Source organism: Nothobranchius furzeri, chromosome 7 (genome assembly GCF_043380555.1).
Source record: "Nothobranchius furzeri strain GRZ-AD chromosome 7, NfurGRZ-RIMD1, whole genome shotgun sequence".
NCBI lineage: Eukaryota > Metazoa > Chordata > Actinopteri > Cyprinodontiformes > Nothobranchiidae > Nothobranchius > Nothobranchius furzeri.
The window spans coordinates 27,772,248-27,799,323 of NC_091747.1; the positions used below are offsets into that span (position 1 = coordinate 27,772,248).

The window sequence follows — 27,076 nt, forward strand, 5'->3', positions numbered from 1 at the left end:
CTTGTTCTTTCACAAACACACATCGATTTCTCCTAACTCCTGTTTATTCCTGGAGACTGTCTGCTGCAGCTGTTTCTGTGCCTTCATCTTCTCCAGACTACAGCAGATGATGAAGGTGTCCATTCTTCATGTTCCTCCCTGAGTCTCCCCGGGTCTCTGGCACTGTAATTTTATTTTTTTCTATCAGAACTTTTGGGTAATTTTACCAGACCTTCGCGGCATGCTGTTGTCTCCATTTCACCAGTTTGGCCGAAAGAACCATTTACCGGGCCATTTCAAGAATGAACTGAGTACCTACAGTGTACTTGGAAATGGTCACTGAGTGGGACTTTGGTTATGTAGCATCCAGAAATGATCAGTTTTTCATCTATTTTGGCCTTTTCAGACACAGGTCATCTTCGGACATTAATCTGCCTCTGTGCGTCTTCCTATCTAATATTCCAAGCTGCAAGAAAGATTCTGTAAGTGCATGTTGACATCTCGGGATCACGACATTGTCAACATGCGCCCTTCCCAAGGTTCTTCTCTGCTGAGCTGCTGTTATTCATTCCTTGCTTCAAAGAAGAAAAGATGAACTTTTAATTAAATCATAATGAAATGAACAATATGACTTAATTGATCATATAATGAATGGACAAGGTTTTAAATGAAATGTTTTGATTAATCTGTGCTTAAATTAATAAGGTTGATTAATCTGTGCTCAGATTAATGAGGATGAAATGAAATATATGACCCATATATTTAATCAGCGTGCGTGACTTGACGAGCTCACACGCTCATACACATGACAAGATAATAAGGTTAAAGTAATCTCATGACTCATTATCTTCTTATCCACAAATCAGAGCATCTTTTGTATCTGGAAAAGGCATGGGTTCTGAGGTTTGTGTGTTAACACCTCTTTTGTCCTGATTGGCCACACAATCACAATATGAGAATTATTACGTAAAACAGAACTCACTTCCTGAATGAGTCAGTTCAAGCTCAGTTCGAGTTTGAGTAGACCTTCAGAGTGGCCAATCTGAAATAAACTCTTCGAACCATCAAATCTTTCGACAAGCTGTTAAATCTGCCTGCAGCGGCACAGAAACTTGCTCCTTCAGCTATTCAGCAAAAGCTGTTCTAGACGCAAACAATTTCTTCTATCGTTGTCAACCGGAGGCATCGCAGGACTGACTTGGTCGCATCAAGGTTTTCCTATGAGCCATGTGCATTGGGGTCACCGACTCTTTGACATCTTGGATCCAAACGGGGGTCTCCAGAAACGGGTACGTAGGCACAACATGAATTGCGTCTGATGTTCTTTTGATAAATCAATTCTTTAGCTTATAACAACCACAAACTCTTACACCCAGAATTCATCATTTCTTTCAGAAACAACGATTCTGGTAAAAATCACACACCATTCCATCATCATACATCACATTCCATCCACTTATGTTCATCCATCACATAAAGTTGTTTATAGCTTGTCATGTATATAATTAGTCAAGAAAATAAAGTTTATTTTGAATTATATTCTTGACTCTGTCTTAGTTAATACGAAGTGGACCATGATCACGAAAAAACAAAGAATCCAAATTCTTCTGATTAAACATTCAAAGATCAATCAGGTTGATATCCTATATTTATATAGAATATCACATCTTATTGGTCATAAGTAAAGGCAGTATATTAAGCTTAAAAGCAACATATTTCTCTACAGTTAGCTCATGCTGATTGGTTGTAACTTAACTCATTCGCTGCCGGCCGTTTCCTGATCAGTAAAGCCCTTCCCTGCCAGCGTTTCTCACCATTTTTACTGTTTTTTTAAGAGTCACAGAACATTGCGCGCTAGGAAGATTTAGATGCCAAAACAACCAACACAAAGCGGAGACTCACCTCTTACATCAGGAAGAATCTGCGCGTTTCGAGCGTTATGCGATCTTTCATAATCTGTTGTTGAATTGTGATCGGCTGAACCTTTTCCGGTTCGCGCCTCACTTTTTTTACAGAAGCGGCCCAAAACGATCTCCTAACACATGGATTTTCTGCTTCCTGATCACGTGACGTGTAACGTATGTGGATGAAGATCGGCTTTAGAGCTGAGATTTTTATTCTCACGGTGCGGGGGCTCGTTCCGACGCCCACACAGTAAAAAAAATGCAAATGACGACTTTAGTTGTTGTTGGCAGTGAATGAGTTAAAAGGGAATGACATCAGCAGATGTTCCCAAAACAACCTGCATTTGTAAAACTGCAAGTGTTGAAGCAGAGCCAGAGCAAAAGAGTTAAGCTTGGTTTATGCTTGACGCATTCACTTTCCTCTTGGTGATGCGGCTCGCGGATGGAACACGCTTCACAACTTGCAGCGTTTATGGTTCATGCGGCTTGTCTCTGCGGTGAGCCAATATTCTCCCAAACTGTAGGGAGCAGCATGGAGCTCTACGGCATGCATCCAACACTACACCATAGTAGAAGTAAAAATACTGTTGCTTACAACATGGCATTCCAGCATTTTTAACAGCGTCCTCGTGTTTTTCGACAGTGTGAGCTATTTCTCTCCAAGAATTATTAACAACATGTTGATCATGGTGATCTCTGAGAGCTGAATCATACAAATGTCTGTATTTACGAACCTCCAGCCCTGAGGTTGTCGGCGCCGTCTCCAGTCCAGTGGTCGACGCCATCTCCAGTCCAGTAGTCAAGGACGTGTCCTCTGGCGTCTCTGCCTCCGGTCACCGCCAGTCCTGCCCTCACCAGGCGCAGGCCCCCAAGAGCCCGTCGTCGCCTCCTCCTCTGCCACGACGCAGGCCCCCAAGAGCCCGTCGTTGCCTCCTCCTCTGCCCCAGGCGCAGGCCCCCAAGAGCCCGTCGTCGCCTCCTCCTCTGCCCCAGGCGCAGGCCCCCAAGAGCCCGTCGTCGTCGCCTCCTCTGCCCCAGGCGCAGGCCCCCGGACTCTACTGGTCCCTGCCTCCTCTCCATCGGTCCCTCTCGGCCCTCCCTCCTCCCGCCCTGCTCTATGTTCCTGTGGACGTCTGGAATCCGCCCTTTTGGGGGGGGGGGGGGGGGGGGGGGCTGTCACACCCTGTCCTGTCTCCCCATTCTGTTCAGTCCTATGTCCATGTTAATTGCTCCCACCTGCCTCTCGTTTCCCAATCACCCAAGCTCCCAGCCCTCCTGTTTTTAACCCCCTTCAGTTCTGTGTCTCTTGTTGGATCATTGTTTCTATGTTAGCGTGTTCTCTATTAAAACCTTTAATCGTTCCTGTGTACCTGCTTACCTGCTTCCCTCACCCGCATGTGGATCCTTGCATCCGCTTCATTCACTGCCACGCGCTGACAATCTGCCATACTAGTTCTTGCCAGTCCGCCATGTTTTTCCACGTCCGACCGCGGTGGAGGGGCGTGGTTGTTAAAATGACGCAATTTTGCCGCGCGGAGCCGTGCGGACCTCGCGGACGCGTCAAGCATAAACCAACCTTTAGGGTTAACCCACATACAGTAGCTTATCTCCCACCCTTGTAAAAGAGGGGTTTTTAATCTCAATGGGACCATTCCTGGTTAAATAAAAAGTTACAGCCTACAGTTAATGTCCCATCAGACATCACACACCGGTGAAATTCATCTCATCTGAGCAATGAACTGCAGACACACTCAGGAACTAGTTGGTGGATTAACCCCCTTAAAGCTGAGTATCAAGCAGGGAGGCATTAGGTCCCATTGTTAAAGACCTTAGTTTGACCTGAATGAGATTTGAACCCCCGATCTCCCAGCCCGAGGGCGGACACTCTACCACTAGAACACTGAGAAGATTGGACAGAATTAAACTATTAATGTTATTAGTGTTCATGGACGTCTTTTGATGCTGATCAGTGACATCACTGTGAAAAATGGTTTAGATATGCTGACGTCAAAGTCCTGCAAGGGCTGAGTTGGTATGGAGACACATTGAGAGGACAGAGCCATCATATTTTCCTTGTCACCTTCCCCTGTCCCAGAACCTTCCCCTGTCCCAGAAACTTCCCAGAACTCGGGCGTTTGCCACCCTACCAATATCAGTCAGCCATCTGAAGCACAGCATTCTTCTTTCCCACTGCTTTAAGTCCTGGACTGGACCTCCAGATCCGATCCAACCCGCTCTGACCTGTTTCACAACAACTTGTGTGTTCACACTTTGAAATTGTGGTTGTGCAGCACCAGGCTAAAGGCCAAAGGTGATCTTCTCAGTCCCTATACCCCCAGCAGGTCCCTGAGGTCCAGTGACCAAAGCCACCAGGCTAAAGGTCAAAGGTGACAGATGATCTGCTGCTGTGGCCCCCAGACTCTGGACCTTTCTCCCTCTGAGCCTGAGATCAGTGGACTCACTGGTCTCCTTTAAACTCACCTGTTCATGCATTGGTGGGACCTTCATCACCACCTTGTCTTCATGCTGTTTCTGTCTGTTCTATCTAATTAAGGATCCCATGATTACCTTTTTCCATTTCATAATTTTCTTCATATTTTAACATACAATTTTTCCATTTTCCCCACTTTTAATGCATCTTTTATTCATTTTTACTTTGATTTATTTTCACCTTTGTTCCTGTGAAGTGCCTTGTGATTTGTTTTCATGATAGGTGTTATATAAAAGATTCTTTCTACTACACAGTCTGAAAACAATTGAAAAGATTAATTTACATTTTAGACACATCTATAAACTCATAATCTAATAAAGACTCAAATAAATAGAATAAATTAATTGTGTCAACACAAATGAAATAAATAGAATTTATTCCACTCAAGAAGTTGTAATACATTATTACATTCGTAGATGACACAACTTTGTTTTCTTATGGAGCAGACGAGAGCTAATTATTAACACTATTTGAAGTCTTGATTAGGTTAAAAGACCTTTTTGACAGTAATAAATGTTCACCTACTTAAAGTAAAACTAAATTTGTGATTTTTGAGGGTGTTGGGAGTACTGTCAGTTAAATAATAATGAAATTAAATGGTGTAGAAATCAAAAGGGTACATGAAATAAAACTCTTAGGAGTTCTCTTAGATCATAGGCTCATTTGGAAGACACATTGAATAAATAAAAAACCATCTATCAAAAACTACTGGAATTATTTACAAAACAAGTGTTTTTTAAACAAAAGATCGATATGTTTAATGTATTTTATCCTAATAATGCCGTATTTGATGATTTGTGTTGAGGTATATGGCGAATACGTATAAAACCAATATTGACCCAATGTGAAGATTCAGAAAAAAATTGTAAGAATAATACATAAAGCTCCATATTGTGCACCAACCAGCAATTAATCTACAGTGTCTCGTATATTAAAATGTCAAGATATTGTCTATATTAAAACATCGGAAATATTATTTTGAGCTAAGACTCAGTCTCCTCTCATGCATTCAAGATTTGTTTGTGTTAAGAGAAGAAAAAGATCATTTAAGAGTGATGAATATTTTTCAGAGGCAACGTTAGAACTAATGTCAAATACAGATGTGTGTCATTTTTTAACTTAGTCTATGGAACAGCCTCAGTGATGAGCTGAAATTGTGTGGATCTTTGTTGTGTTTTTAAAAAAATAAGTGGAAGAAAAAATATAAAGTAACAAAATGAACATGTGAATGATTGAATGTGATAAAGTAGAGAAAATGTGTTGTTTAGTTGCTGCTTTTTGTCTCTTCTTTGTGTTGTGATGGAAGGTGAGCTGTAGGACGGTGGCCTATTCTTTTCTCGTTGCGGTTACACTGATTGTAAACTCTTTATTTTGGTGAGATATTACGGTTTTTTATGACATGTAACTGAATCAGAAAGTTGAGCAAATTTTCACAGTTTCTTCTAACAAGAGAGAATAAAGCACACAAGGTCTTTATTGTGGGAAACTTCAGACACAGTTGATTCTGATGGATCTAAAAGAGTTCTAACACACACCTACACACACCTACACACACACACACACACACACACACACACACACACACACACACACACACACACACACACACATTCTGACACACACACACACACACACACACGCACACACACACACACACACACACACACACACACACACACACACACACACACACACACACACACACACACACACACACACACACACACACACACACAGTTTACAGTAAAATGTCCTCTTATAATAAATCAGACTAAATGTGTCTAAATCTCTTCTGTGTGAAAGATTCATTCTTTGTTTTTCTAGATTTTTTAAATGTTTGTGTTGAACGTAAATGATGTTCAAGACAAGGGCACGTGGTGGTGACGTAGGAACACACGTGCCCTAAGGTTCTGAGTAGATGCAGCAGTCGGAGGTGAGTGTTTACAAGTTTTAATCATGTGGTCGAACCGGGCCGTTTGTACTCCACCATCATGGCAGATTCACGGCATTTGGGGTTCGGGTGGAAACAGTCGGTTCGGACCGGACTTGCGGTTAAAATATCCGATCGCTGCTCCAGGAAGTAGATGGTGCCCGGCTAACGAAATAAATGCCGCTGATTAAAGTTTATCTGTTTTCTCATCAGGGTCCAAACGGAGGGAAAGGTTCGGTTAGACATCTTAATTCTGCTTAGTGTCTCTGGACAGGTTCAGCTTCCGGGTAACACAGTGATGTAGTGGCTTTGTTGAAGAGCAGCGGCTTGCCTGGAAAACAGACCAGAGCAGGGGACGTGGCTAAAAGCCGGCGTTTTATTTAAGTCGGACACATTTCCTACATGTAGCTCACGGGTGACGCCTGTTAGCAACCGAAACATCCTCACATGCTTGTGGATATCATTACTAGACATGTGCATACATAGACATGTCCAGGGGCGTAGCACCAAATTCTGGGCCCTAGGTACAAGTCTTCTAGGTGGGCCCCCATGCTCAATTGTTTAATATCTCTCTTACACATTTTTTGTCATGCTATAAGACAAGATAATAAATATGATCTTAGTTTAACCTCTATATTGAGCAAATACAAAAGCCAGCATAATAAAAGTGAAATGCCCAGACTTCACATGTAATTAATTTTATTTGCCAACAATGTGTTCAAACAAAAATCCTGGAATTTATTTTCCAGTAAATGCCCACTGATGGGTCTTAATGTTAGCAAAATCACTCATGAGATCTTTAAAGTCCAATCCTTTGGCTAATTGGCTTTGAATAGAAAGAAGAGCTAGGCTGTTCAGTCTATCCTGGGACATTGTTGATCTCAAATAATTTTTCACCAGTTTCAGTTTGCTAAAAGCCCGTTCACCCCCAGCAACAGTCACAGGTAGTGTGCAAAAAATCCTCAGTCCAATACAAACTTCTCCAAAAATGCTCTGTAATTGCATCCTGTAGATAGTATATTATATATATTAGTACAATAAGGAAAGATTAAATACATATGACATGAAATAAACCAGGTTCTCTCTGTGAATGTAATGTACTCTAAATTTTATAATCCCTGCATTATCAGCCAAATTATAAGATTGTCCGTTTTCAAGATCAAATATAAAGAAATTTAAAATAGGCTTAAAATATCTAACCAAGTCAATAACAATCCTCTAACACCAGTGTCATCATGCTATACGAAAAACAGTGGCAGCTTCTCATTCCTGAGATTACCACGAATCCATCGATACCAAGTTTGTCCTGGTCCATGACTGGGAAGGAGCTGAAATATCCACACAGAGTGAACCTGTTTTTACTGCGAGGTCCGCGAATTAATTGGCGGCGGCCGCCCGCGATAATAATTCTGATTAATATATATATATATAAATTAATTAGTGTTATCACTGATAACACTAATTAATTTATATTTGATCTTGATGGTGAAACTAAAGGCGTTTAACACTGAACACCTAACATGAATGCAGCTTCTGAGAGCTAGCTAATATCAGCTAAAACTGTGTTCTGCTGCTGCTCACCTTCCTTCTTGAAAAACCTAGTCCATACTTGCTTCTGTTCAATTAACTTTTTCTCCTTCTTTTCTTTTCTTTTCTTTTCCTTTCTTTTCTTTTCTTTTCTTTTCTTTTCTTTTCTTTTCTTTTCTTTTCTGGAAGCCAGATTTCCCTTTCTTGGGAAAAGACATGACTGACTCTCCTGCCTCCAGCTCTGGCTGGCATCTGCGATGTCTCATTAGCTGTACATGCGGCCGTGCAGCCCCTGGCCGCAGGTGTGAACTAAACCACTTTGCACATTTTTAAGGGGTGATAGATGCCTCAGAGATTATTCAGTTATTATTTTTAGGGCAAAATTCTGTTTCTTAACCTCTTTATCCAGGTAAAGGGAAGTTTATTAAGACATTAAGTAAGTTGGGGGAAAAAAACAACAAAATAAAACATTGTTATTCAAAGCTGTGTCAGGGCCCCTCCCTGCAGTCGGCCCTGGGTAAACGGTACCCCCCCCCCCCGTCCGACGCCCCTGGACATGTCTGTAATAAGAAGTAAAGGGTAGCTGTAGGTTTAGTGTGCTCATAGGAAACGTGACAAAACAAAACACATTTCTCTTCATGGCCTATATACTTGTCATCAACATAACATGATTTACAGAATACATGTGACCAACTAACATTTCATGTTCTATCACTGGATGTTTGGATCAAAATGAGAACTAATCAGATCTTAGATCAGGTGAGAGCCAGGCGTTTCCCATCATCCCCTAGATTTGTCAGCTGGTGGAGAGCAACTGCAGCGCCTTGCTCCAAAATTTGCATCCGCCTGATCTCACAAGGTTATCGTTGCTTACGTAGGCATGACGTCAGAGCAAGTCGGCGTTAAGTCGGACACGAATCTAACCAGCATGCAATGCGCGCCGATCACCGGTGGTGTAATCTGCGCAGAACTGGCTCATCTGGAACACGACCAGTGTCAGCTTGTTTACGTCATGTCAGCCTGAAAGACGGACTTTTGACCATGCTGACCTTAAAGGAACGATGTGTAGTTTTTATTGTTAATCTCTGGAAATATCCATCAAAACTTTGTTGAAAATGAATGAAATGATGTCCAGTAGTTGAAAAATTTTGGCGGCTTTGTAATGCACAACCATAAAATCTAGTCTAAATTACATCTGAGTGGGTCTTGCACCCAGAACACACACACCCGCTGCAAAGCGCCGCAAAGTGGATCGGTCATGAAATTCATGTGCTGTCTGCTCCTCCTCTGCTCACATCAGGCGAGAATTTTCAACGAGCGCTTCTGCTCACGTCTACTGTTTTCTAACCCCCCCCCACCCCACCCCTGTGCCCTTGCTGTATGTATGTATGTGTGTGTGTGTGTTTATTTTCATCTTTCCAGTCTGTTTAGATTAGGGCTGCACAATATATTGAAAAGTTATCGTCATCGCGATAACAGGACGTGTGATAGGCCCATCGCCAAGCACATGAAAAATGGCGATAAATGTTTGGTTCAAACATTTCCTTCCGTGTCATACATAAACTTTTTGTAAACCAGCTCTGTTTTTTACGCGGAAGTATTATTTGACCAATCAAATGTAGCCCTTCTGATATGCAGCCAATCAGATGGGTCCATTCACGTAATACGCCCGCCCCCTACGTAGACCCTTAGGATGGGTGGAACGCGACACCCGAACTGAGTTAGCGGCGCTGCTCCCTTGTTCGTCATGCTGGCTCAGAGCAACGAACGCACTTTGTGCTGAGGTTTCCGGAATCAGCGCTGCTTTCAAACGTGAACCTGAGTCCGCTCGGTGTCGTTAAGCAGCTGATAATAGCCGGGCTGACTCCGACACGTGCCGGTGAACCAACCCACCTCTATGTCGCTACGTCGCTAGTGTTAGCTTCCAGCTAAAAGGCTACAGCACTCTCCTCCCAGTCCCACCCTGCTAAAGAGGGCCTGGAAAAGTTCCCCCACACATCAAAGTGATTTTTCCTTTATGAGCATTTATAACCTTGTTAATCAGGATAGTTGATTTGCTGCTGCACATAAACTGTCAGTCAGAAGCTCTGCTAGCCGGTTATCAAAGAGGAGCTAGTTCAATTTGTTAGCTTGTTACCAGAATCAAAGTTGCAGTTTCATCATCTGAGCAGCTTTTTAAGATCTAGGTAAACTTGTTCAGTTTGGAGTTAAAAACAAACATTTTCACATATTTTCCATGTAGTTTTTTTGCCAGTTCCTCTTCTGAAAGGTAGACAATTGTTTTTCTCTTTCCCTCAGAAAATCTTAAAGCAGACATAACATGAAAAACCCACTTTTTTATCCATTAACACAGCGTGTTTCACATTTTAAGTGTCTAAGTGAGCAAAAAGGCTTATATTATTCACTGGAGTTGCTATTTAGATATTTAATAATTAAGTTTTGGGCATATTTGTCCACCCGTTCAGTTTTTCAAATTATCTATTACATCAGTAATTTATTTCGTCAGGATAACTTCCAAATATGGTAATGGCCCTCGGCTAAACACAGAGCCAATCCGCCATTTTTTCTTCTCGCTAAGATTTTTTTGTAGTCCTATTGGAAAAATGCAGAATGTCCGGTTATTTCAGCCACACACAGCTCAAAACTGTTCCTCGTTTTAAGGAAGGGTGGTGTGGCAGTATTTAAACCCAGGAGCTGATGACACTACTGCTAAAAAAAACACAGAAGAAAAAGTAGTGTTTGTTTGTGTGTGTGTGTGTGTGTGTGCGCGCGCGGGGTTCGTTCGTTCGTGTCTCCAGGCTAGTGGCTAAGTACCGAGGGCTTCATCTATCTAAAAGGAGTCATTTCCATCTGAATGTGGCAACGACGGGACACAGCAGCAGAGCGGTAAGCTTCATATAACTCTAAAATGTCGACAAACTTTACTTTAGATTTACGGGCATTAGCAGCACTAAAGCATTAGCATCCGGCTTGCTATCGCTAGCACAGTATGCTAGTAAAGTTAGCACCCAGATTAATGTGGATTTGGCTGATTTTCGTGGAATAAAACGTGATTTCTGATCAACGCCTTCTTTTACACCAGATGATAACCTCCCACTGATTGTAGCAGCAGAGAGCCTGTGTGTTATTCTACCTGAGTGTGATAAAATCTCAGCATCCAGTAAATAAAGTCCCATATCAGCTAAAATGCAGCGTGACAAAGTCATTAAAGTGCGTCAACACAGTGGATTTAATAGTTTTAAAGAACGATCTCTGAGTGGAGTGAGGTTAGTTTTTTGTCTCACTGCAGATATAAAAACTAACTGCATCAGTCAGACGCAGCAAAGCTCACCGTCTGTATGAGCGTGAGCATCAGAAAGCTGATAAAATCAGCTGTAAAATAATTAAAACAAAAGTAAAAATGTTCCTTTGCTTTTTAGAGTCCACATCCAGAAGGCTGGAGCCGTGTTTCACTGACAGGCTGTCAGACTAACGCCCTGATGAGCTCAGCTGGGATAAACTGGTCTGATGTTTAGGTAAGTGAAGATCTGCTTCTCCAAGTCCTTGAGATGCTAGTAAAAAATAATTTAGCCAGCTTGCTAATGTTACTTTTTTTCTCCTCTAAGGAACACAGAACGTTCAGATGTTGGAGCTTCATGTCACCTACTGAGGAAGGAGACCCACCAGTAGAGAGATGGTAGCTGGACCAGACCAAAGTGAGTGATGACACGCCTCAGCCACCCTCATCATTAAGAACACCTCACCACCTGAATCACTCCATCTGATGACAGCAGAGTGATTTATTTGATGTTTTACTTGTTTAGTCTGTTTAGAAATTGTTGAATTACATTATTTTCTGTAATCGACCATCTGATCTGGATGTGTGCAGAATAACTTTCCCCAAATTCAGCAGCAGCTGGCCTACAAAAACAGCTGCAGCATGTAGTAAGTCTGTCTGCACTGCTCTCTAATGAGCCTCCTTTCATAAGGAGTCAGACTCATTTGTATAATTTTAGTGTCACTATTTTATTACATTTGTAAGAATATGAAGTCACTGCAGCAAAGTGAACTTGTGAACAAAGTAAACCAAAACAACACAATAAACATGAAAGCTAAAGAACCAACTTTCCTAAAGCTGCTTGTAAACAAAATATGTCATTAAAGTTATCATCTATCATTGCAGAATATGGCGATGACATCATGGAACTGGTCTCTGGAAAAGTTTTCCCTGAACCAACTCCGTTTCTAGATGAGGTAGAGAAGATCAGCATCTCACCAACCCTCTGGTCTCAGTATTCAGACAACGGAGGTCTCCCACTGTTATCCAGGACCAGTTTGAAGCCCACATACTGCCCCTCCCTCATCACCAGGAAACATCAATCCGTATCCTGAGGACAACAGAAGACGGCAGGAGGACAGGAACTCTGAGACCTAGATACCACCAGCACCGGGACACAAAGCACCTGTGTGCACAACGCCTGTTTAACTACTAAAGCCTGTTTATTATATAGTTCTACTTATTTGCTGTGAGGTTAATACTTAGAAAATTTGTATATTAATGTAAACAATTTAAAAAATCACTGATTGTATGTTTTCTTTTAGATGTAATGGTCCAAACTCAGCCTTGTAGACATTTATTGCATCCTGTAGGTAAATACACAGAACAGGCTCAGGTCCAGGATGCCCCAGCATGCTCTTCTTCCATTCTGGCTGTTAGGGATTGTATCAATAACTCAATGCCTACTGATGTTTCCACCTAACGGTATTTATTTAGAATGCAGGTCAGATTTAACTATATTTGTTAGCAAAGCAGACTGATCTTGGGAATTTCACTGCAGCACTGATGTCCACCTGTGTGTACACATTAGAGAGAATTACCACATTACAGCTAAACGCACATTTAATAAAGATATAGGCTACGCATTGCAGACAATAAAAACAAAGTTGTAAGCATTAGAATTATAAAGATCACATTAAAGAACATTTGGAGGAATGTTCTTTATTTTTGACTAGAATCTCAAATCTTTAAATTAAAATGTAACTGCTTTTTATCCATTTTCAGCCATTAAGACACCCAATATAAAATAAGACTACTTATAAAATTATAATTATATGTATGTATATATATATATATATATATATATATATATATATATATATATATATATATATATATATATATATATATATAGAGAGATAGAGATCTTAATAAAATATATTTTGAATGGTGTTTTAATGAGCTGTATCATTTTTTAAAACATTTTTTTATAGAAATAAATAAGCAAGCAGCATTCCTTGTGTGTGTGTGTGTGTGTGTGTGTGTGTGCGCGCGCGCGCGCCTGCTCGCTTGTCCTTCCGTCGGCCGTGACGGGTGTGTGAGTGACTACAGACAAATGCATGAGAGAGTTAGCAGCCTTGAAACAGCCTGTTGAACTACTCTCCCCACAGGTTTTAAAAATGCTAATATGCTATGCTAAATCTGCTATGCTAAATAATGATTTCTTTATAGAACTACAAAGTCCAACTGGGGGAGGAGAGTACAGATCTGCACTATGGAGGGGGGCGGAGTTTACAGCTCCTCCTCCAGTTTAAAGAGACAGTACCCAAAAACGGCTCGTTCTCAAGACTCTCCTCAGAACAGGGGTAGATGAGGGTCTGTAGAGCAACAATAATGAGGAAATCAGACCAAAGAACTGCAGTTCCACACTATTTAGACCCCAACTGAAGGATTTAGATGTAAAAAGGAATAACTTAAAAGCATGTTATGTCTCCTTTAATTTTCTCCTAGTTTGGTCCAGCACAGTTCACTTCCCAGTTACAGCAACAGCCTTATATCATAACCACATAAGTGGAGAAAATGTTCAGTAGCAATGAGAGAATTTGCTGTTGCATTTAAGTGATGTTAACTATTATTTAACATTTAAAGTAATTTTCAGATTTTTTTTTATTTATTCAAAAAACCCTGGTAAGGAATGTTTTTCTGTATTTGGAGCATCATAAAAAGTTTTATGGTGGAGGTGATGTTTTAAAGTCACTGAGAAACTGCATGCATGCAGTTTGTTGTTTTGCTGCTAATACAGTAGCAGGTGCAGCTGCATATTTTTGCAATAAAAATGTTATGTTGTAATGGAATTCATGCATTAGTTTTTGTTTGCTTTGAACCCAGAGCAGACGTCACACGCCAGACGGCATCAACACTGCATACTTTAGTATTTGTTCATTTATCGTGAGTAATATCGATATCGCAATATTAAGCACTGTTATCGAATATCTCAGGTTTTCCTAATATCGTGCAGCCCTAGTTTAGATACACAAAAATGATTACGTTAATCAATCACAGTGTTTTATTTAGAAAGTTTTCTTAAATTTTTTTAAGTTTACCAGCCTTCCTCTTCTGCTTTGGTTTGACTTCCTGCCAGAATTGACACGGCTCACGAAAAAATAGATCTCACACCAAAACGATCGCTACACGGCGTGAGCCTTCGTGGCATCTCGCAGCTGATGTGACTGAGAGCATAGGTTAAAGGCAGGGTCCATAAGATTACGCCATCAGGGTGAGGAGGAGGAGATTTTTAAATTCGAACGGCTGTTGCTCACTCCCCCGCCCTTCCTGAAAGAGCCGAAAGCCACGCCTCCTAATGTGCACGCACAGGAAAAGCCGAGTCAACACCAGAGCATTGCTTCTTCGTAATAGAGCTGAGCTAGTGTTAGCAATGGAGTTATCTGAGGTAAGACAGTTGTTTTTTAACCAGCACATTAAACACTTGTTGTTTACAAAAGGCATTTTATAAAGAAATTCTATAAATATATATATTTTAAAATACCAGTAACAGTTGACAATCTATATTGTAAATAAAATTAATCCTATCAAATTGTTAGCATTTTATTATGAGTAATTAGCTTATTTTTAATTGCTTTGCCATTCATGATGGGATGAATATATCAAAGCATATAAATAATTTATGTGGAAATCATGAATAAACACTGCATTCTGTGTAGTCCTCCTATAATCATGGTTGTTTTCATAGGGTTTCTGTTTATTGTTGGTTTAGCCCAAATTTGGACTAGATGTAAACCTGATCTGTGTCAAAATTGATTAATATGTAAGAGTACTTTTTATGTTAGTATATATACATTTTTTATTCTAATACAATTTAGATTTCAGTGATTGCGGAATCCTCTGAGGAAGTTTCAACCTCCTATTGCATCCTCAAGACGTGGTGCAAAAAGGAGATGCCCACCATCATCTCAAAGCCGTGGTGCATTCCGAGGCCGTGGTGCGTCTAGAGGCCGAAGAAGTGCGAGACACTCAGCTGTGGACCTTGGAGATGAAGATACCACTCGAGTTCGGAATCTTCGTTCTGAGCGAATAGACTTTGAACGTGTAAGCATAACAAAATTACACTAAATTATCCTAAATACTGTTGCTGTAGCATCTCTTTCCACTTTTGTAGCAACACATACAGAACCTGAACCCTCAGCAGGCTTTTGACTTCCTTACCATGGTGCTGGACAGAAACCCTGGTGTTCGCTTTGATGTACTTGCCCTCTCTGGTCCACCTGCCACAACACCTCCAACCACCCTTCAAGGTGTGTATGCTCCCACTGCAGAGATATGCCAACTGATTTGGAAAAGAAATGCGGCCAACAACCTCCCCAGACATGTATTTCAACTGTACCACACATGGAGGAGTTTATTCTGCAAAATGGTGTTCTTCGCCTGGCCAGAACATTGTGGAATGAGTTTCGAGCGGTTTATGATGACCCGGACCCTGGTGAGGACAACAGACAGTTCCGCCATGCAGCTTACAGACAATTTGTAGCATGGCAGCATGGAAAACTTGGTGGAGGGCGCAGAGTAGTAATCCCAAGCTGTGGTCTGGAGGATAAGGGAAATATTCCCTGACCCCTGGTATTACTGGTTTTCTTCCAAGACTATTGTAAATAATTGTATATATTTAATATTTTACATCAGTTTGTTTTTTTTATGTATTTTTGTTTGATGCTCTAATAAAGTGTTCTAAAGCATAACTCTGTGTTGCATTTGTAAAAATACCATACATGTTAAAACTCCTGCACAACAACAAAAACTTATGTCTACCTCCAGCATTTTACATACATTTTTAAATTATTAGTCCTTATTTCCCCAAAAAATATCTTTATTTTCAAACAAACAAAAAACAAAACAAAACAGGAAACACAAAAATAAAAAAGGTTTTGGGTTTTCTCTCGCCTCCCCCAACACCTATGTCTGTGGCAAAGTTTTACCTGTAAATAAAAAATAAACTCAATTAGCAATGGGCTATTGTGTGGAAGATGTAAGGCAGATAATGTTTTATTTTACCATCATCACGAGTCCGTATGTGTTGTAGAAGTTCCTCTGTTGATGGTGCAGGGACTCCGGACAGCAAACCATAAGGCCTTGGATCCTCAGGCCTTAGCTTGTAGCGTCGAGGAAGACCTTTCTTGCTTGTCAAACATTGGTTGACGATCATGGTTTGGATCTCTGGGATGTAGGAGAAGTCTTTTGCCACCTTCTCAGAATACAGCCTCCAGCATCTTGATTTTTTGTTGAATATTTTATGGTAACTGAAATGACACGTGCCATAACTTGTAGTATCCAACAAATTAGCTGAAAAAGTGTTTTAAATTAAACAAAAGGAATTACCTTATGTGTATATAAGGTGTGTAGTCCTCATCACCGCTGTCATCAGTACCGCTGTCCATCTAGATGGTTTCGTCCTCCTCTGAAGACGAATCAACTTCTGGTTCTCTGTTTGGTGACCATGTGTCATCTGATGACTCTATCCTGAATATACACAATATAAAGTTTTTAGTATGGAAAATTAGACACATTTTATTAACATCTGAATACTTACACAGAGTTTTGAATATTGTTGTACTCTTCCTTGTCAATTTTTTCTTCAATTCCCACACAAGTTAAGCTAAAAAAGTTATTATTGTTTACTTTTCCTGACAAATGTGACAGCCAAATACAGAAACAACCTTGTACTTACATTTGTGAAGATCCTTCATTTTTAGTTTCACCTTGTTCCATCACCTCCTCCAAATTATGATCCCTATGAAAATAAAATACAAGCACAAGAATATGATTAGAATCAATACATATTTTGTCATTTTGAAGGTAACAGACCTCGTCTATTGGCCGTCATCATCACCCTCTCCTTATTTTTCTCACTCTACTTATTATCCACTGAATTCCTTCTTTACTAATAATTTCCTGTCTCTTTCTTTACATTTTAAAAACATAATTGTGTTATTTTTTCTCATAAACTTTGTTTAAAATAAAAATATAAATTTTTATTTTAATATTTTTAATTGTGTTGTTGTGAAGCGCCTCAAGAGTTTTATCTTGATAGGCGCTATATAAAATATAGTTTTACTTATTTATTTATTTATTTCTATGCATTTTTTATAGTCATTCGTTATCCCATTTACAGAATTTCTTCAAAATATTCCACCACTAACTTAAAACAAACAGAGGCAAAATTATAATATTCCTGGTAGAGGTTTTTAGGCAGCTATTTACCTTTCAGATGAAAAATAATTGACTGTAGCATGAAGAGCATCCAAATCACATTATATTTTACATTTTCTTGCTAAGACAAATCTAATTGTAATTGATAAATGTAGAGTTAAATCTGCATACTGGAATCACCTCTGTTGCTATTAAGTGGAGATTCTGAAAATGACCAGTCAGATTAACCTATGAAGCTTAGATCATATGTATAAATATCCCGGATACTTATATATCGATCTAAGTTCATACATCAACCTGTTTGATCTAATTTTAATCCAAAGATTAATGTTTAATTTAGATAATTAAATTTAATAGCAAAAGTTATTTTTTGAATCAGAAGCTAGGATCTTTGCTTTCAAATAACCAGAACTATTATACCTTTTCTGTGTTTCGTTTCAATAATGAGGCAAGTTTAAAAATGAAGAAATTTATTACTAACAAATTTTAAACTGAAAGATTTGAAACGACAATTATAAAATGACAATTCATGGATGGCAATTTTAATGAAAAATTTCAACAGTTTTGATATTAAACTTGTTTTAAAAGCAAACCTGTGACTGAATGGAGCCAAAATGAGAATGGTGAGTTTTGGATGCGTGAATGAAGTTCTCAGAAGGTTTCTTTTTTTTATTATTTTTTTATTTTTTTATTACCGTGTCCTGTCTGGCTGTGAAGCAAGCAGAATTGATGTCTGAATGCTGGTGACGAGCCTTACAGATTTATTCTCAGGTGGAGCATCAAAGCGTTTGCTTTTAACGTCACACCTGATACTTAAAACTTTATTGTTATTGTTGTTGAATGCTTTGTAATTCCGACCAGACACGGAGACAGAGGTGAAAGAGAAAGGAAAAGAAAAGGTGGGGAGAGAGAGAGGGGGGGGGGGGTGTTCCACAAAAATAAACAATAATGAACAAGAGTCTGCTTCTAGACCTGCAAAAAAGGACAAAAAAAAAAACAAAAGGACACAAAAAAAGGGACACAACAACAATACAACAAGATCTATCTATCACTGCGTCAACTTGATGAAAAAAAAAATATATATACACATATACACACATTATATACACATATATACATATACACACATATACAATCAACATTGCTTAACTGAAGAATCACGATAATAAATCACAATGCATTAAGTGCCCACCATAGTCTTAAGACCTGTGTTTAATGTGCCCAAGCCCATACTTTTGAGAGCACCATGTGAGCACCTGTGTGTGTACACGCGCTTGTTTATTTAAGGTTTTTCTATAGGAGCGTCCAACAGAGAGTGTGAGGGACCACAGATCTGCCCCCGAAAGATGCGCAGGAGACAGGGGGAGCTCCAAGTCCCAGAGATCCAGGCGCTGCCCCAGAACGCAGGAACCCCAAGGAGACTGCAACCAGGAAGGCCCCAGCCCCCCTCGAGAGGCACAGAGGATCGCCCCGGGGGGCCACAACCAGCAGCCGGCAGAGTCCCTGGAGACATCAGCGGCAAGCCCACAGGCCCGCCCGCAGCCTCCCACCCCCTAGCCGGCCGAGCCCGGGACCCAGCGACCCGGGACCCAGGGGCGACCACCCCCGCCGGGGACCCAGCAGAGCCCAGGGACCCAGACCCCACCAGGCAGCCACCGGGATCATCAGGCAGATGCCAAAATCTTAAACCCCCAGACCCGGTTGCCACGAACACCCAGACAGACCAAGGCACAAGCCCCCACACCAGGTGTGGCAGGGGGAGGGGGGACAAAGATCTATATCATCAAGAGAGGTTCCAGGAGAGGGGAGGACCCAAAGGCCCCACCTGACATATACAGGCATACACAAACACAGTCACACGCTCCCTCCCTCATGCTCACACATGCACATACAACCCAAGACTTACAAAAATGCACGCCGGACACCCACTCATGCTCCCCATACACACCCTATTCACTCTGGTCCCGGTACTGCTGCACATTGGGTACAACCATCACCGGTAACCAGAGTTTGACCCTTTCTGCTGGGGTGCTGATGAGCAGGCTCCCCCGCCCAACGCTGAGCACAGCAACCCACCACCCCAGACCCCAACCAGGCGGCCAGATCTCCCTCCTAGCCTCCAGCCCCAGGAAGCCTAGCAACAACAGAGGTGGCTAAGACCCCTAGTCTCCCTCCGCCTGCTCCAATATAGTGTTGTGTGATCATGAGGTGTATTCCATGGCTGTGGTGAGTGGGCAGTGCGGGCATCATCCGGCATATGCCAGCTGATGCCACCGCACCACCCCACTTACACCCTCAGCCATCAGTGTCTTAAGTGCGGTTTAAAATTGGAAGTGGGCACCGGCACTCGGGAGGAGGCTGAAATATCCCCCTGCCAAATGCCGTTGAATGTGCTCACTCCCAAGGCCCTAAGTGTGTGTTTGTGTGGAATGTCGTCAGTGGAAGTGTATAAGGTGCAAATAAAATTGGGGGGCAGGTTGCTACAGGAATGCGGAAATGGGGTCCATACCCGCACTCCCTGTCTTGCTCACCCCCCAAGGTCCTATGTGTATGTTTGTGTGATGATGTGAGGGAGCAGGAGGAGAGAAATATGCAGGGATGGGGAGGAATGGCTGGTTGGGCTTAGCCCTCCAGGGAGCCAGCTCCCCTACTGGCCCCAATAGGCACCTCTGTTGTCAAACTGCCACCCAGGGCATGGAGACCCCAGCCCATCCTGCCAGGGCCCAAAGCAGCAGCATTACAGAGCCTCACGGAGTCCGAGGGCACCAACCCAGCCCCATCCCAGCAGAATATCTATGCCCACCCCTGCATTTGCACAACTTCCAGAATATATAAGACATGGGACATCCAGGTAAGGTTGGGTCCTCCCCCTCCTGGACCTCCCCCTCCCCTGTCATGAAACGGCAGAGGAGCCAAGGTCTACCTGAGGCCCCCGAACCCGGGCCAGGCACTGCTGTGTGTCTCTGCCTTCCTCCCGGCAGCATACATATCAGGACCCGACCCCCAAGGCCCCGCCCAGATCCCCACACGGGGCCAGCCACCCCCAAACCCCGAGCCCCCAGGCCCCCACCCAGACCCGCCCAGGGGCATTGCAGCCGCCAGGCAGTGACCCATGGCCGCCGCCAAGATCCCCAAGGGGCCCCACTCACAACAGCCAGCAGTCCACCCCCCGAGGCAACCCAAGCACCTCCAGAGGGGGGCAACGGCCCCCCAGTCCCAGACACCCCCAGTGAACCCACCTCCAGGGAACATCCGGATACTCCAAACTCAGACCCCACACCCCCCCCACCCACACCATCCCGTAGGACAACATCAGCGGCCCCCCACCCTCGCTATGTGATGGAACCGATCAAAGGAGCCCAGAGAGATTCATCTGAAGTGGAAGCAGAGGCTATATCAAGTGCAATATGATCTAACAAAAGATTTTTATACTGGTTAATGCAGAGAGTTTCTCTATTTTTCCAATTCAAGAGGATAGTTTTCTTAGCGATGCATATGGCAGTCAGAACCACGTGAACCAAAGATGTTTCAATCGGGACATCGTCCAGGTTTCCCAGTAAACAAAGAGAGGGGGAAGTTGGGATATGACATTTCAGACATTTTGACAGATCCTCACATACTCTACCCCAAAATTCCTGGACAGGTGGGCAGGACCACAGTGCATGAATGTAATTGTCAGGAATGTTGTTTGTGCAGTGTGTACAGGTGTCAGATGACACAAACCCCATCTTGAACATCCAATGACCTGTATAGTGTACTCTGTGTAGAATTTTGTACTGAATTAATTGTAAATTGGGGTGTCTGATCATTTTAAAAGTTTTTAAACAAGTTTGGGACCAGAAGTCCTGGTCAAAGCTAACTGATAGATCCACCTCCCATTTTTCAATAGGGATTGCAATTTTATCGTCTATTTTGGACAGTGTCTTATATACTTTAGACAGTAGTTTGGGGGGTTTGAGATTATAAAAGTCTAATACCCTTGGTGGTGTTTGTAATTCTATTTTATTGAGCTTAAATTTTTGTTTGACTACAGATTTAATTTGGTGATATTCTAAAAAGCTATTCTTATCCATTCCAAATTGGGAGACTATTTGATTAAATGGAATGAAGTCCAATCCTTCATATATGTGTTCCAGGTATAGGATTCCTTTATTTTTCCAGTCCGGAAGGTTCATCATTTTGTTGTTTTGCAAAATATCAGGATTATTCCAGATAGGTGTGCGATTGCATGGTACTAGTAAAGACTCTGTCATTTTAAGATACTCCCACCATGCCGTCAGAGAAGTGCTGATATTAATACTTTTGAAGCTTTCATGTTTCCTTATGCTTGAGCTAATAAATGGTAAGTCTGAAAGCTCTATCGTATTGCAAAGTGTCTGTTCTATATCTAACCAGGACTCATCTAGTGGGTTATCTTGCAACCATCTTGGTATATATTGCAGCCTGTTGGCTAAGAAATAATAATAAAAGTTGGGTAAATCCAGTCCTCCTCTGTCTTTGGTCTTCTGAAGCGTTTTTAAGCTAATTCGTGGAGGTTTGTCCTGCCAAAGGAATTTAGTAATTGAGGAGTCCAGAGATTTAAACCAGTCAGCTGGAGGTTTGTTTGGGATCATCGAGAATAAGTAATTTATTCTGGGTAAGACCAACATTTTAATTGTAGCAACTCTCCCCATGAGTGATATTGGTAAGGATTTCCATCTTGCAAGATCATCTTCCACTTTCCTTAAAAGTGGGATGTAGTTTAGTTTGGTTAGATCTGCTAACTTGGGAGAGATATTAATTCCCAGGTATGTGATATTCCCTGACTCCAATTGTGTATTAAGCAAATTGACAAATGAGAAATTAATTGGTAGAACTGTGGATTTTAACCAGTTTATAGAGTAATCTGAAACTCTTGAAAAAGAGTTTATCAGTTCTATTGCTTGGGAGAGAGAGGATTGAGAATTCTGGAGAAAGAGTAAAACATCATCTGCATAAAGACTGATCTTATGTTCTATTTTCTTACACTTTATCCCTTTAATATCTGTTGTTTGCCTAATTGCTGCTGCTAGTGGTTCAATAAAGATAGCAAATAGTGAGGGGGAGAGTGGGCATCCCTGCCTGGTCCCCCTCTGAAGACAGAAGCTAGCTGATATTTGGTCGTTTGTCCTGACACGTGCTGTTGGTGAACTGTATAATGTTTGTAGCCAGTTTATGAAGAAGTTCCCAAAACCAAATTTATGTAAAGTTGCAAATAAGAACTTCCAGTTAACTCTATCAAAAGCTTTTTCTGCATCTAGAGATAATATACTAGTTTCTATGTTTCTACTGTAAGAGAAATCTATCAAATTAAGTAATCTACGTGAGTTTGTGGATGACCGTCTTAATGAAACCAGTTTGGTCAGGGTGTATTATGAAGGGGGTTACCTTCTCTAATCTTTTGGCCAGGGCTTTACAAATTATTTTGAGATCAACATTAATAAGAGAAATTGGGCGGTAGCTGGTAGGAAATGCCGGGTCTTTGCCTGGTTTTAACAAGAGACTAATATTGGCTGAATTCATGTTTGGTTGTAATATGCCGCTCTCTTCGATTTCCCTCACCATTCTGAAAAATGTTGGAGCCAGAATGATCCAGAATTCTTTGTAGAATTCTACTGGGAACCCGTCTGGACCTGGAGCTTTCCTATTAGTCATGGATTTAAGGGCTTCCTGGAGCTCCGCTGATGTTAGTGGCGAGTCCAGGACTGTAACTTGGCTGTCTGATAATTTAGGAAGTGTTATCCTGTCAAGGAACTCATTGATCTCATTATCTGATGGGTTTATCTGTGGTGAGTACAAAGTTTGGTAAAAGTCTCTAAAGGTGTTGTTTATTCTTTCAGGATCATATACTATATTCCCGGTTGAGTCTTTAACAGCAGATATGGTAGTTTTCTCTTTATTTATTTTTAATTGGCTAGCTAAGAATTTACCTGATTTATTACTATGTTCGAAGTTTTCTATTCGTAGTCTTTGTGCTAAAAATTGTGTCTTTTTGTCAATAATTCCATGAAGTTCTAATTTAGCTTTACGTAATTTGCTCATTCACTCTTCTTCTGTGGACGCCTCTAAAGACTTGATGATTTCTTCTAACTCCTGAATACGTTTGTTTTCCGTTTTTTTCTTATGTGATGAGAAAGAGATTATTTTACCTCTCATCACCGCCTTTCCTGCCTCCCAAAGAATAGATGCTGATGTTCCAGGCAGGTCATTATGTTCTAAATATAAAGCCCACTCCTTTTTTAAAAATTCTATAAAACCTTCGTCTTTAAGCAGTGATGTATTAAACCTCCAGTTTTTGCTTGGTGGGATTGTGTTTTTATTTACCAGAGTTAAAGAAACCGGAGCATGGTCGCTGACAACTATGGGGTGTATCTCAGTGTCTGAAATGTCAGCCAACAATGAGCTGCTGACTAGAAAATAATCCAAACGTGAATGAGAGTGATGGACGTGCGAAAAAAAAGTATATTCTCTACGGTTAGGATGAAGTTCTCAGAAGGTTTCTTTCAGAGAGAATAAAAAGCGTTCTGGATGGAAGTGATGTTTTGCGGATAACTGAGTTATTTTGAGAGAAACAGCATCAAACGCATTCTCGTGTTCTACCTCACCCAAACAGCTGACCCTCTTGTGGATCCGGAGATCGGGAGGATGGGTTCATCCAAGATGACACTCGGGGCTGGCAGGGAAGACGCGAGTGTCCGATCGTCTGGTCCAGAGTGGTAGCAGGGTACATGGTTTATCAAGCGTTTGGCAGATGAACGTTCTCGTCTTTAACTTAACTTCAGAAATCAATGACTCTGGTAGAGTCTTCGTTAGCTGGTGACAGTTTCGTTTATTCTTTAGCTATTCTGGTCGGCGTGACTGGAACAGCAGGTGGAGGTTAGGGACGGCCGTTCCCTTTCCTCCGGTGTTGGTTCAAGAACTGGACTTGAATCTGTGATGGTTAGTTTTACCAAAAGCTCTCAGACCACTCCCACTCTCTCCGGAAGAAAGCTTGATCTTGCATCAAAAACATGTGATGCAGTTATTGTTTTTCTGAACTCTGTGTTAGCTGGATAAGGTGAACTTGACCTTCTGATATGCTGAACACATCTTTCACTGTCATCATAATCATTATTATAATTATCATTATTGTACCCAAAGCATTAAATCATTTCATGTAATTAAAATACCTTTATATTGGACCAAGTGATCATTTTATGATGATTATTTTAAACAGTAATAAAATCAATCAGTTTATTAATTATTATCATCACGACTTGAAGTGTCCTGGGATGGAACAGCAGATACTGGTGTTATGATCTTGAGCAGACATCGTGGCTCCTTGGGTTAATCTGTGGATTCAAAAGTACTGTTTGACCGAGCTTGACCCAGATGGGCAAATGTGACCTTTGCCACAAATCAGAGAACCTTCATCACGTTACATAAAGTATCTCCTCAGGCAACTGAGTTCAACGTGAGCTGCTAATCACTCATTTTAATATGATTTGCTTTTTCAAAACAGGGAAACCTAATAAAATACTTGAATTTGGCACTCGATTATTGCTATGCGTGCAACAGGCCAAATAGTGTGATATCAGGCTAACTGACAGTCAGTGTGACCGTGTTTTGGATAGGTTTGTGGTCAGATACGTCTTTTTCCAACAGCTAATGTTTCTCCCCAGCCTTCACAGATTTCTGCATGAGCTGATTATCATTCCTTTTATTTTAATATGGAGTATTCACGTAGGTTAAACCACAAAACCAGACAGTAATCTGTACACGTGGCCCACCCAGACAATAGGTCTTTCAGTGCTAATGGAAACGTAAGGTTTTGGATACGTTCCTGATCAATCACACCTAATTCTAACTGCTGAATCATTTCTTCAGACTTCAACAAGTACTACATGAGCTGCTGATTACTCATTTTAATCTAACACGCAGCTCAGGAAAGTGTAAACATCTAATTCAGCGTTCAAGATGCTAACTGAACCCCGCTAACGCTGAAGTTATATACAAGAGCTTAAAACAATACACTGATATGGCCTGTAGTTAAACGCCACACTAATCATTAGCTCCCATACAAATAAAACTAAAATCCCCTTTCATTACTCAAACTTATTCCAAATATAGCATAAATAGTTCAACGACTAACATCGATTCATGTCTACTTAGAATTCAAGCTAATGCTACATTAGCCAATAGGACACTAAGTATACAAAGCTTGTTTTGCTCTATTACTTATTTCAGTGAAAGAAAGATTTAAGTAAATTTATCCGAAAAACAATAAATAACTTACCTGTCCAAAATATACTTTGCCAACTCTTCATCCATTTTCATGCCACGTAGATCACGAAACAGTGAGCCGAGTGAGGCGCGTGAAACTGTTGTGCTTGTGCACGCTGAGATCTAATGCTCGTTCTCGATGATTGACAGCTGCCCCTGGTGGTAATGCAGCACTATTGGTCAACGCGTTAGGCTTGCAGAAATATTGGCTGAAGTCTACAGGGCAGGGGAGGGACTTAGGAGAAAATTGAAATATTAAAGATTATTTACTTTTTTAAATAAAACTGGGTCAGTTGGTCAAAATTAAACATTTTTAAAGTTATTTCACATTTAAAACGTACGTACCCTGCCTTTAACAAGGGTGCCGATTAGAAGCGCTTGTTGTTCCACGGTGATTCCACGTCTGGTTTGTTCTGGGCATAAGTCTCTGGACGACGCCATATTAGATGCCATGTTTCCTTCTACGGAAGCCTGTGAGGACAAAACACATTTACTGATTTGTAACAAATTGGTTACAAAACTTTCAGCATTAACAAATGTTGTTGTTTTACACATTTACCTCATCACTCATTGCCAGTGATGAAAAGGAGTCTGATGTGCTTGTTATTTTGCTGAAGTTTACACTCAGGCCTTTTTGACCCTAATGAGCATCTGTTGGTAAGGTCTTACTCCAACACAAAAATACAGCTTGCTCGGAACAGTTTAGGCATCTACTGCCCCGTATCGCCAGGAAAAATACACACTGTCACTTTAAGGTGGTTTTCCAGGAACACCACTCAGATGCAGCTTGGCCCGACCACTGTTCCCAAGGGTTCTGCTTGTTGTGTGTTAACCTGACAATATGGTTATTATACTTTAAACAAGACATTTCTTCCATTGTTTGTCATTCACGGAATCATGACAAACGGTCTTTTTCATAAATAAATCACGACAAACACAGTATATTTTTGCGAATACTTCAGTACACTACAGTTCTGTGTTTTTATGTATTATCACCTATTTAAAATAAATAGTGCTTAATAAGTGTGTTACTATACTGTAAACAAGAGTGAAACTGTCATAACACGCTGCGGTAGGATAATTCGACGAGGAAGCACAGATAGTCAGAACACCGGCATCATGATTTTGACCACTGATTGGATAGGGGGCGGAGTCACTGGTTGCTCCGGAGTTTTTTGCTTTCTGCTTTACTGCCTGCAGCCATGTTCTGGTTCAGAGTCTGACAAAAAGCCATAAAACTGAGCAAAATGTCAGCAACACCACCATTTTTCAGCTGAGTTGTGTTTTTGTGGAGCGTACAGGATACCTTACACTGTTTGCTTATCACCTCATGCTATTTTGTCACAAGTAGAAATTGCAGCAATTGTGCAGTCTACGATTGCAACAACCGGCATACAAACATCACGTAGGATTAATATAGACTTTTCTAGCATACCTAAAGGGATTTTATATTTTAGTTTATTTTGTTTAGTTATATTTATATTGTAA

The 27,076-nt window shown here is 41.2% G+C and overlaps 1 protein-coding gene and 1 long non-coding RNA gene across 4 annotated transcripts in view; both read left to right on the plus strand.

Annotated features, from left to right (window-relative positions):
* Positions 1-6,104: 6,104 nt before the first annotated feature.
* Positions 6,105-27,076, plus strand: part of gtdc1 (glycosyltransferase-like domain containing 1) — a 60,958-nt gene continuing 39,986 nt past the window's right edge. Inside the window, exon 1 of one of the 3 annotated variants that reach the window (XR_011521035.1) lies at positions 6,105-6,306. Coding sequence is in view for 2 of the 3 variants with exons in the window: in XM_070553004.1 (XP_070409105.1) it covers positions 6,292-6,306 (15 nt within the window). In the remaining variant the exon portion in view is untranslated. The remainder of the gene's footprint in view (positions 6,307-27,076) is intronic. The other 2 variants (XM_070553004.1, XM_070553005.1) reach the window with 2 other exon arrangements.
* On the plus strand, positions 6,313-12,929 carry LOC139070552 (uncharacterized). Its single transcript, XR_011521037.1, has 4 exons — positions 6,313-10,716; positions 11,250-11,345; positions 11,436-11,525; positions 11,993-12,929. It is a non-coding gene; the product is annotated as an uncharacterized lncRNA (long non-coding RNA).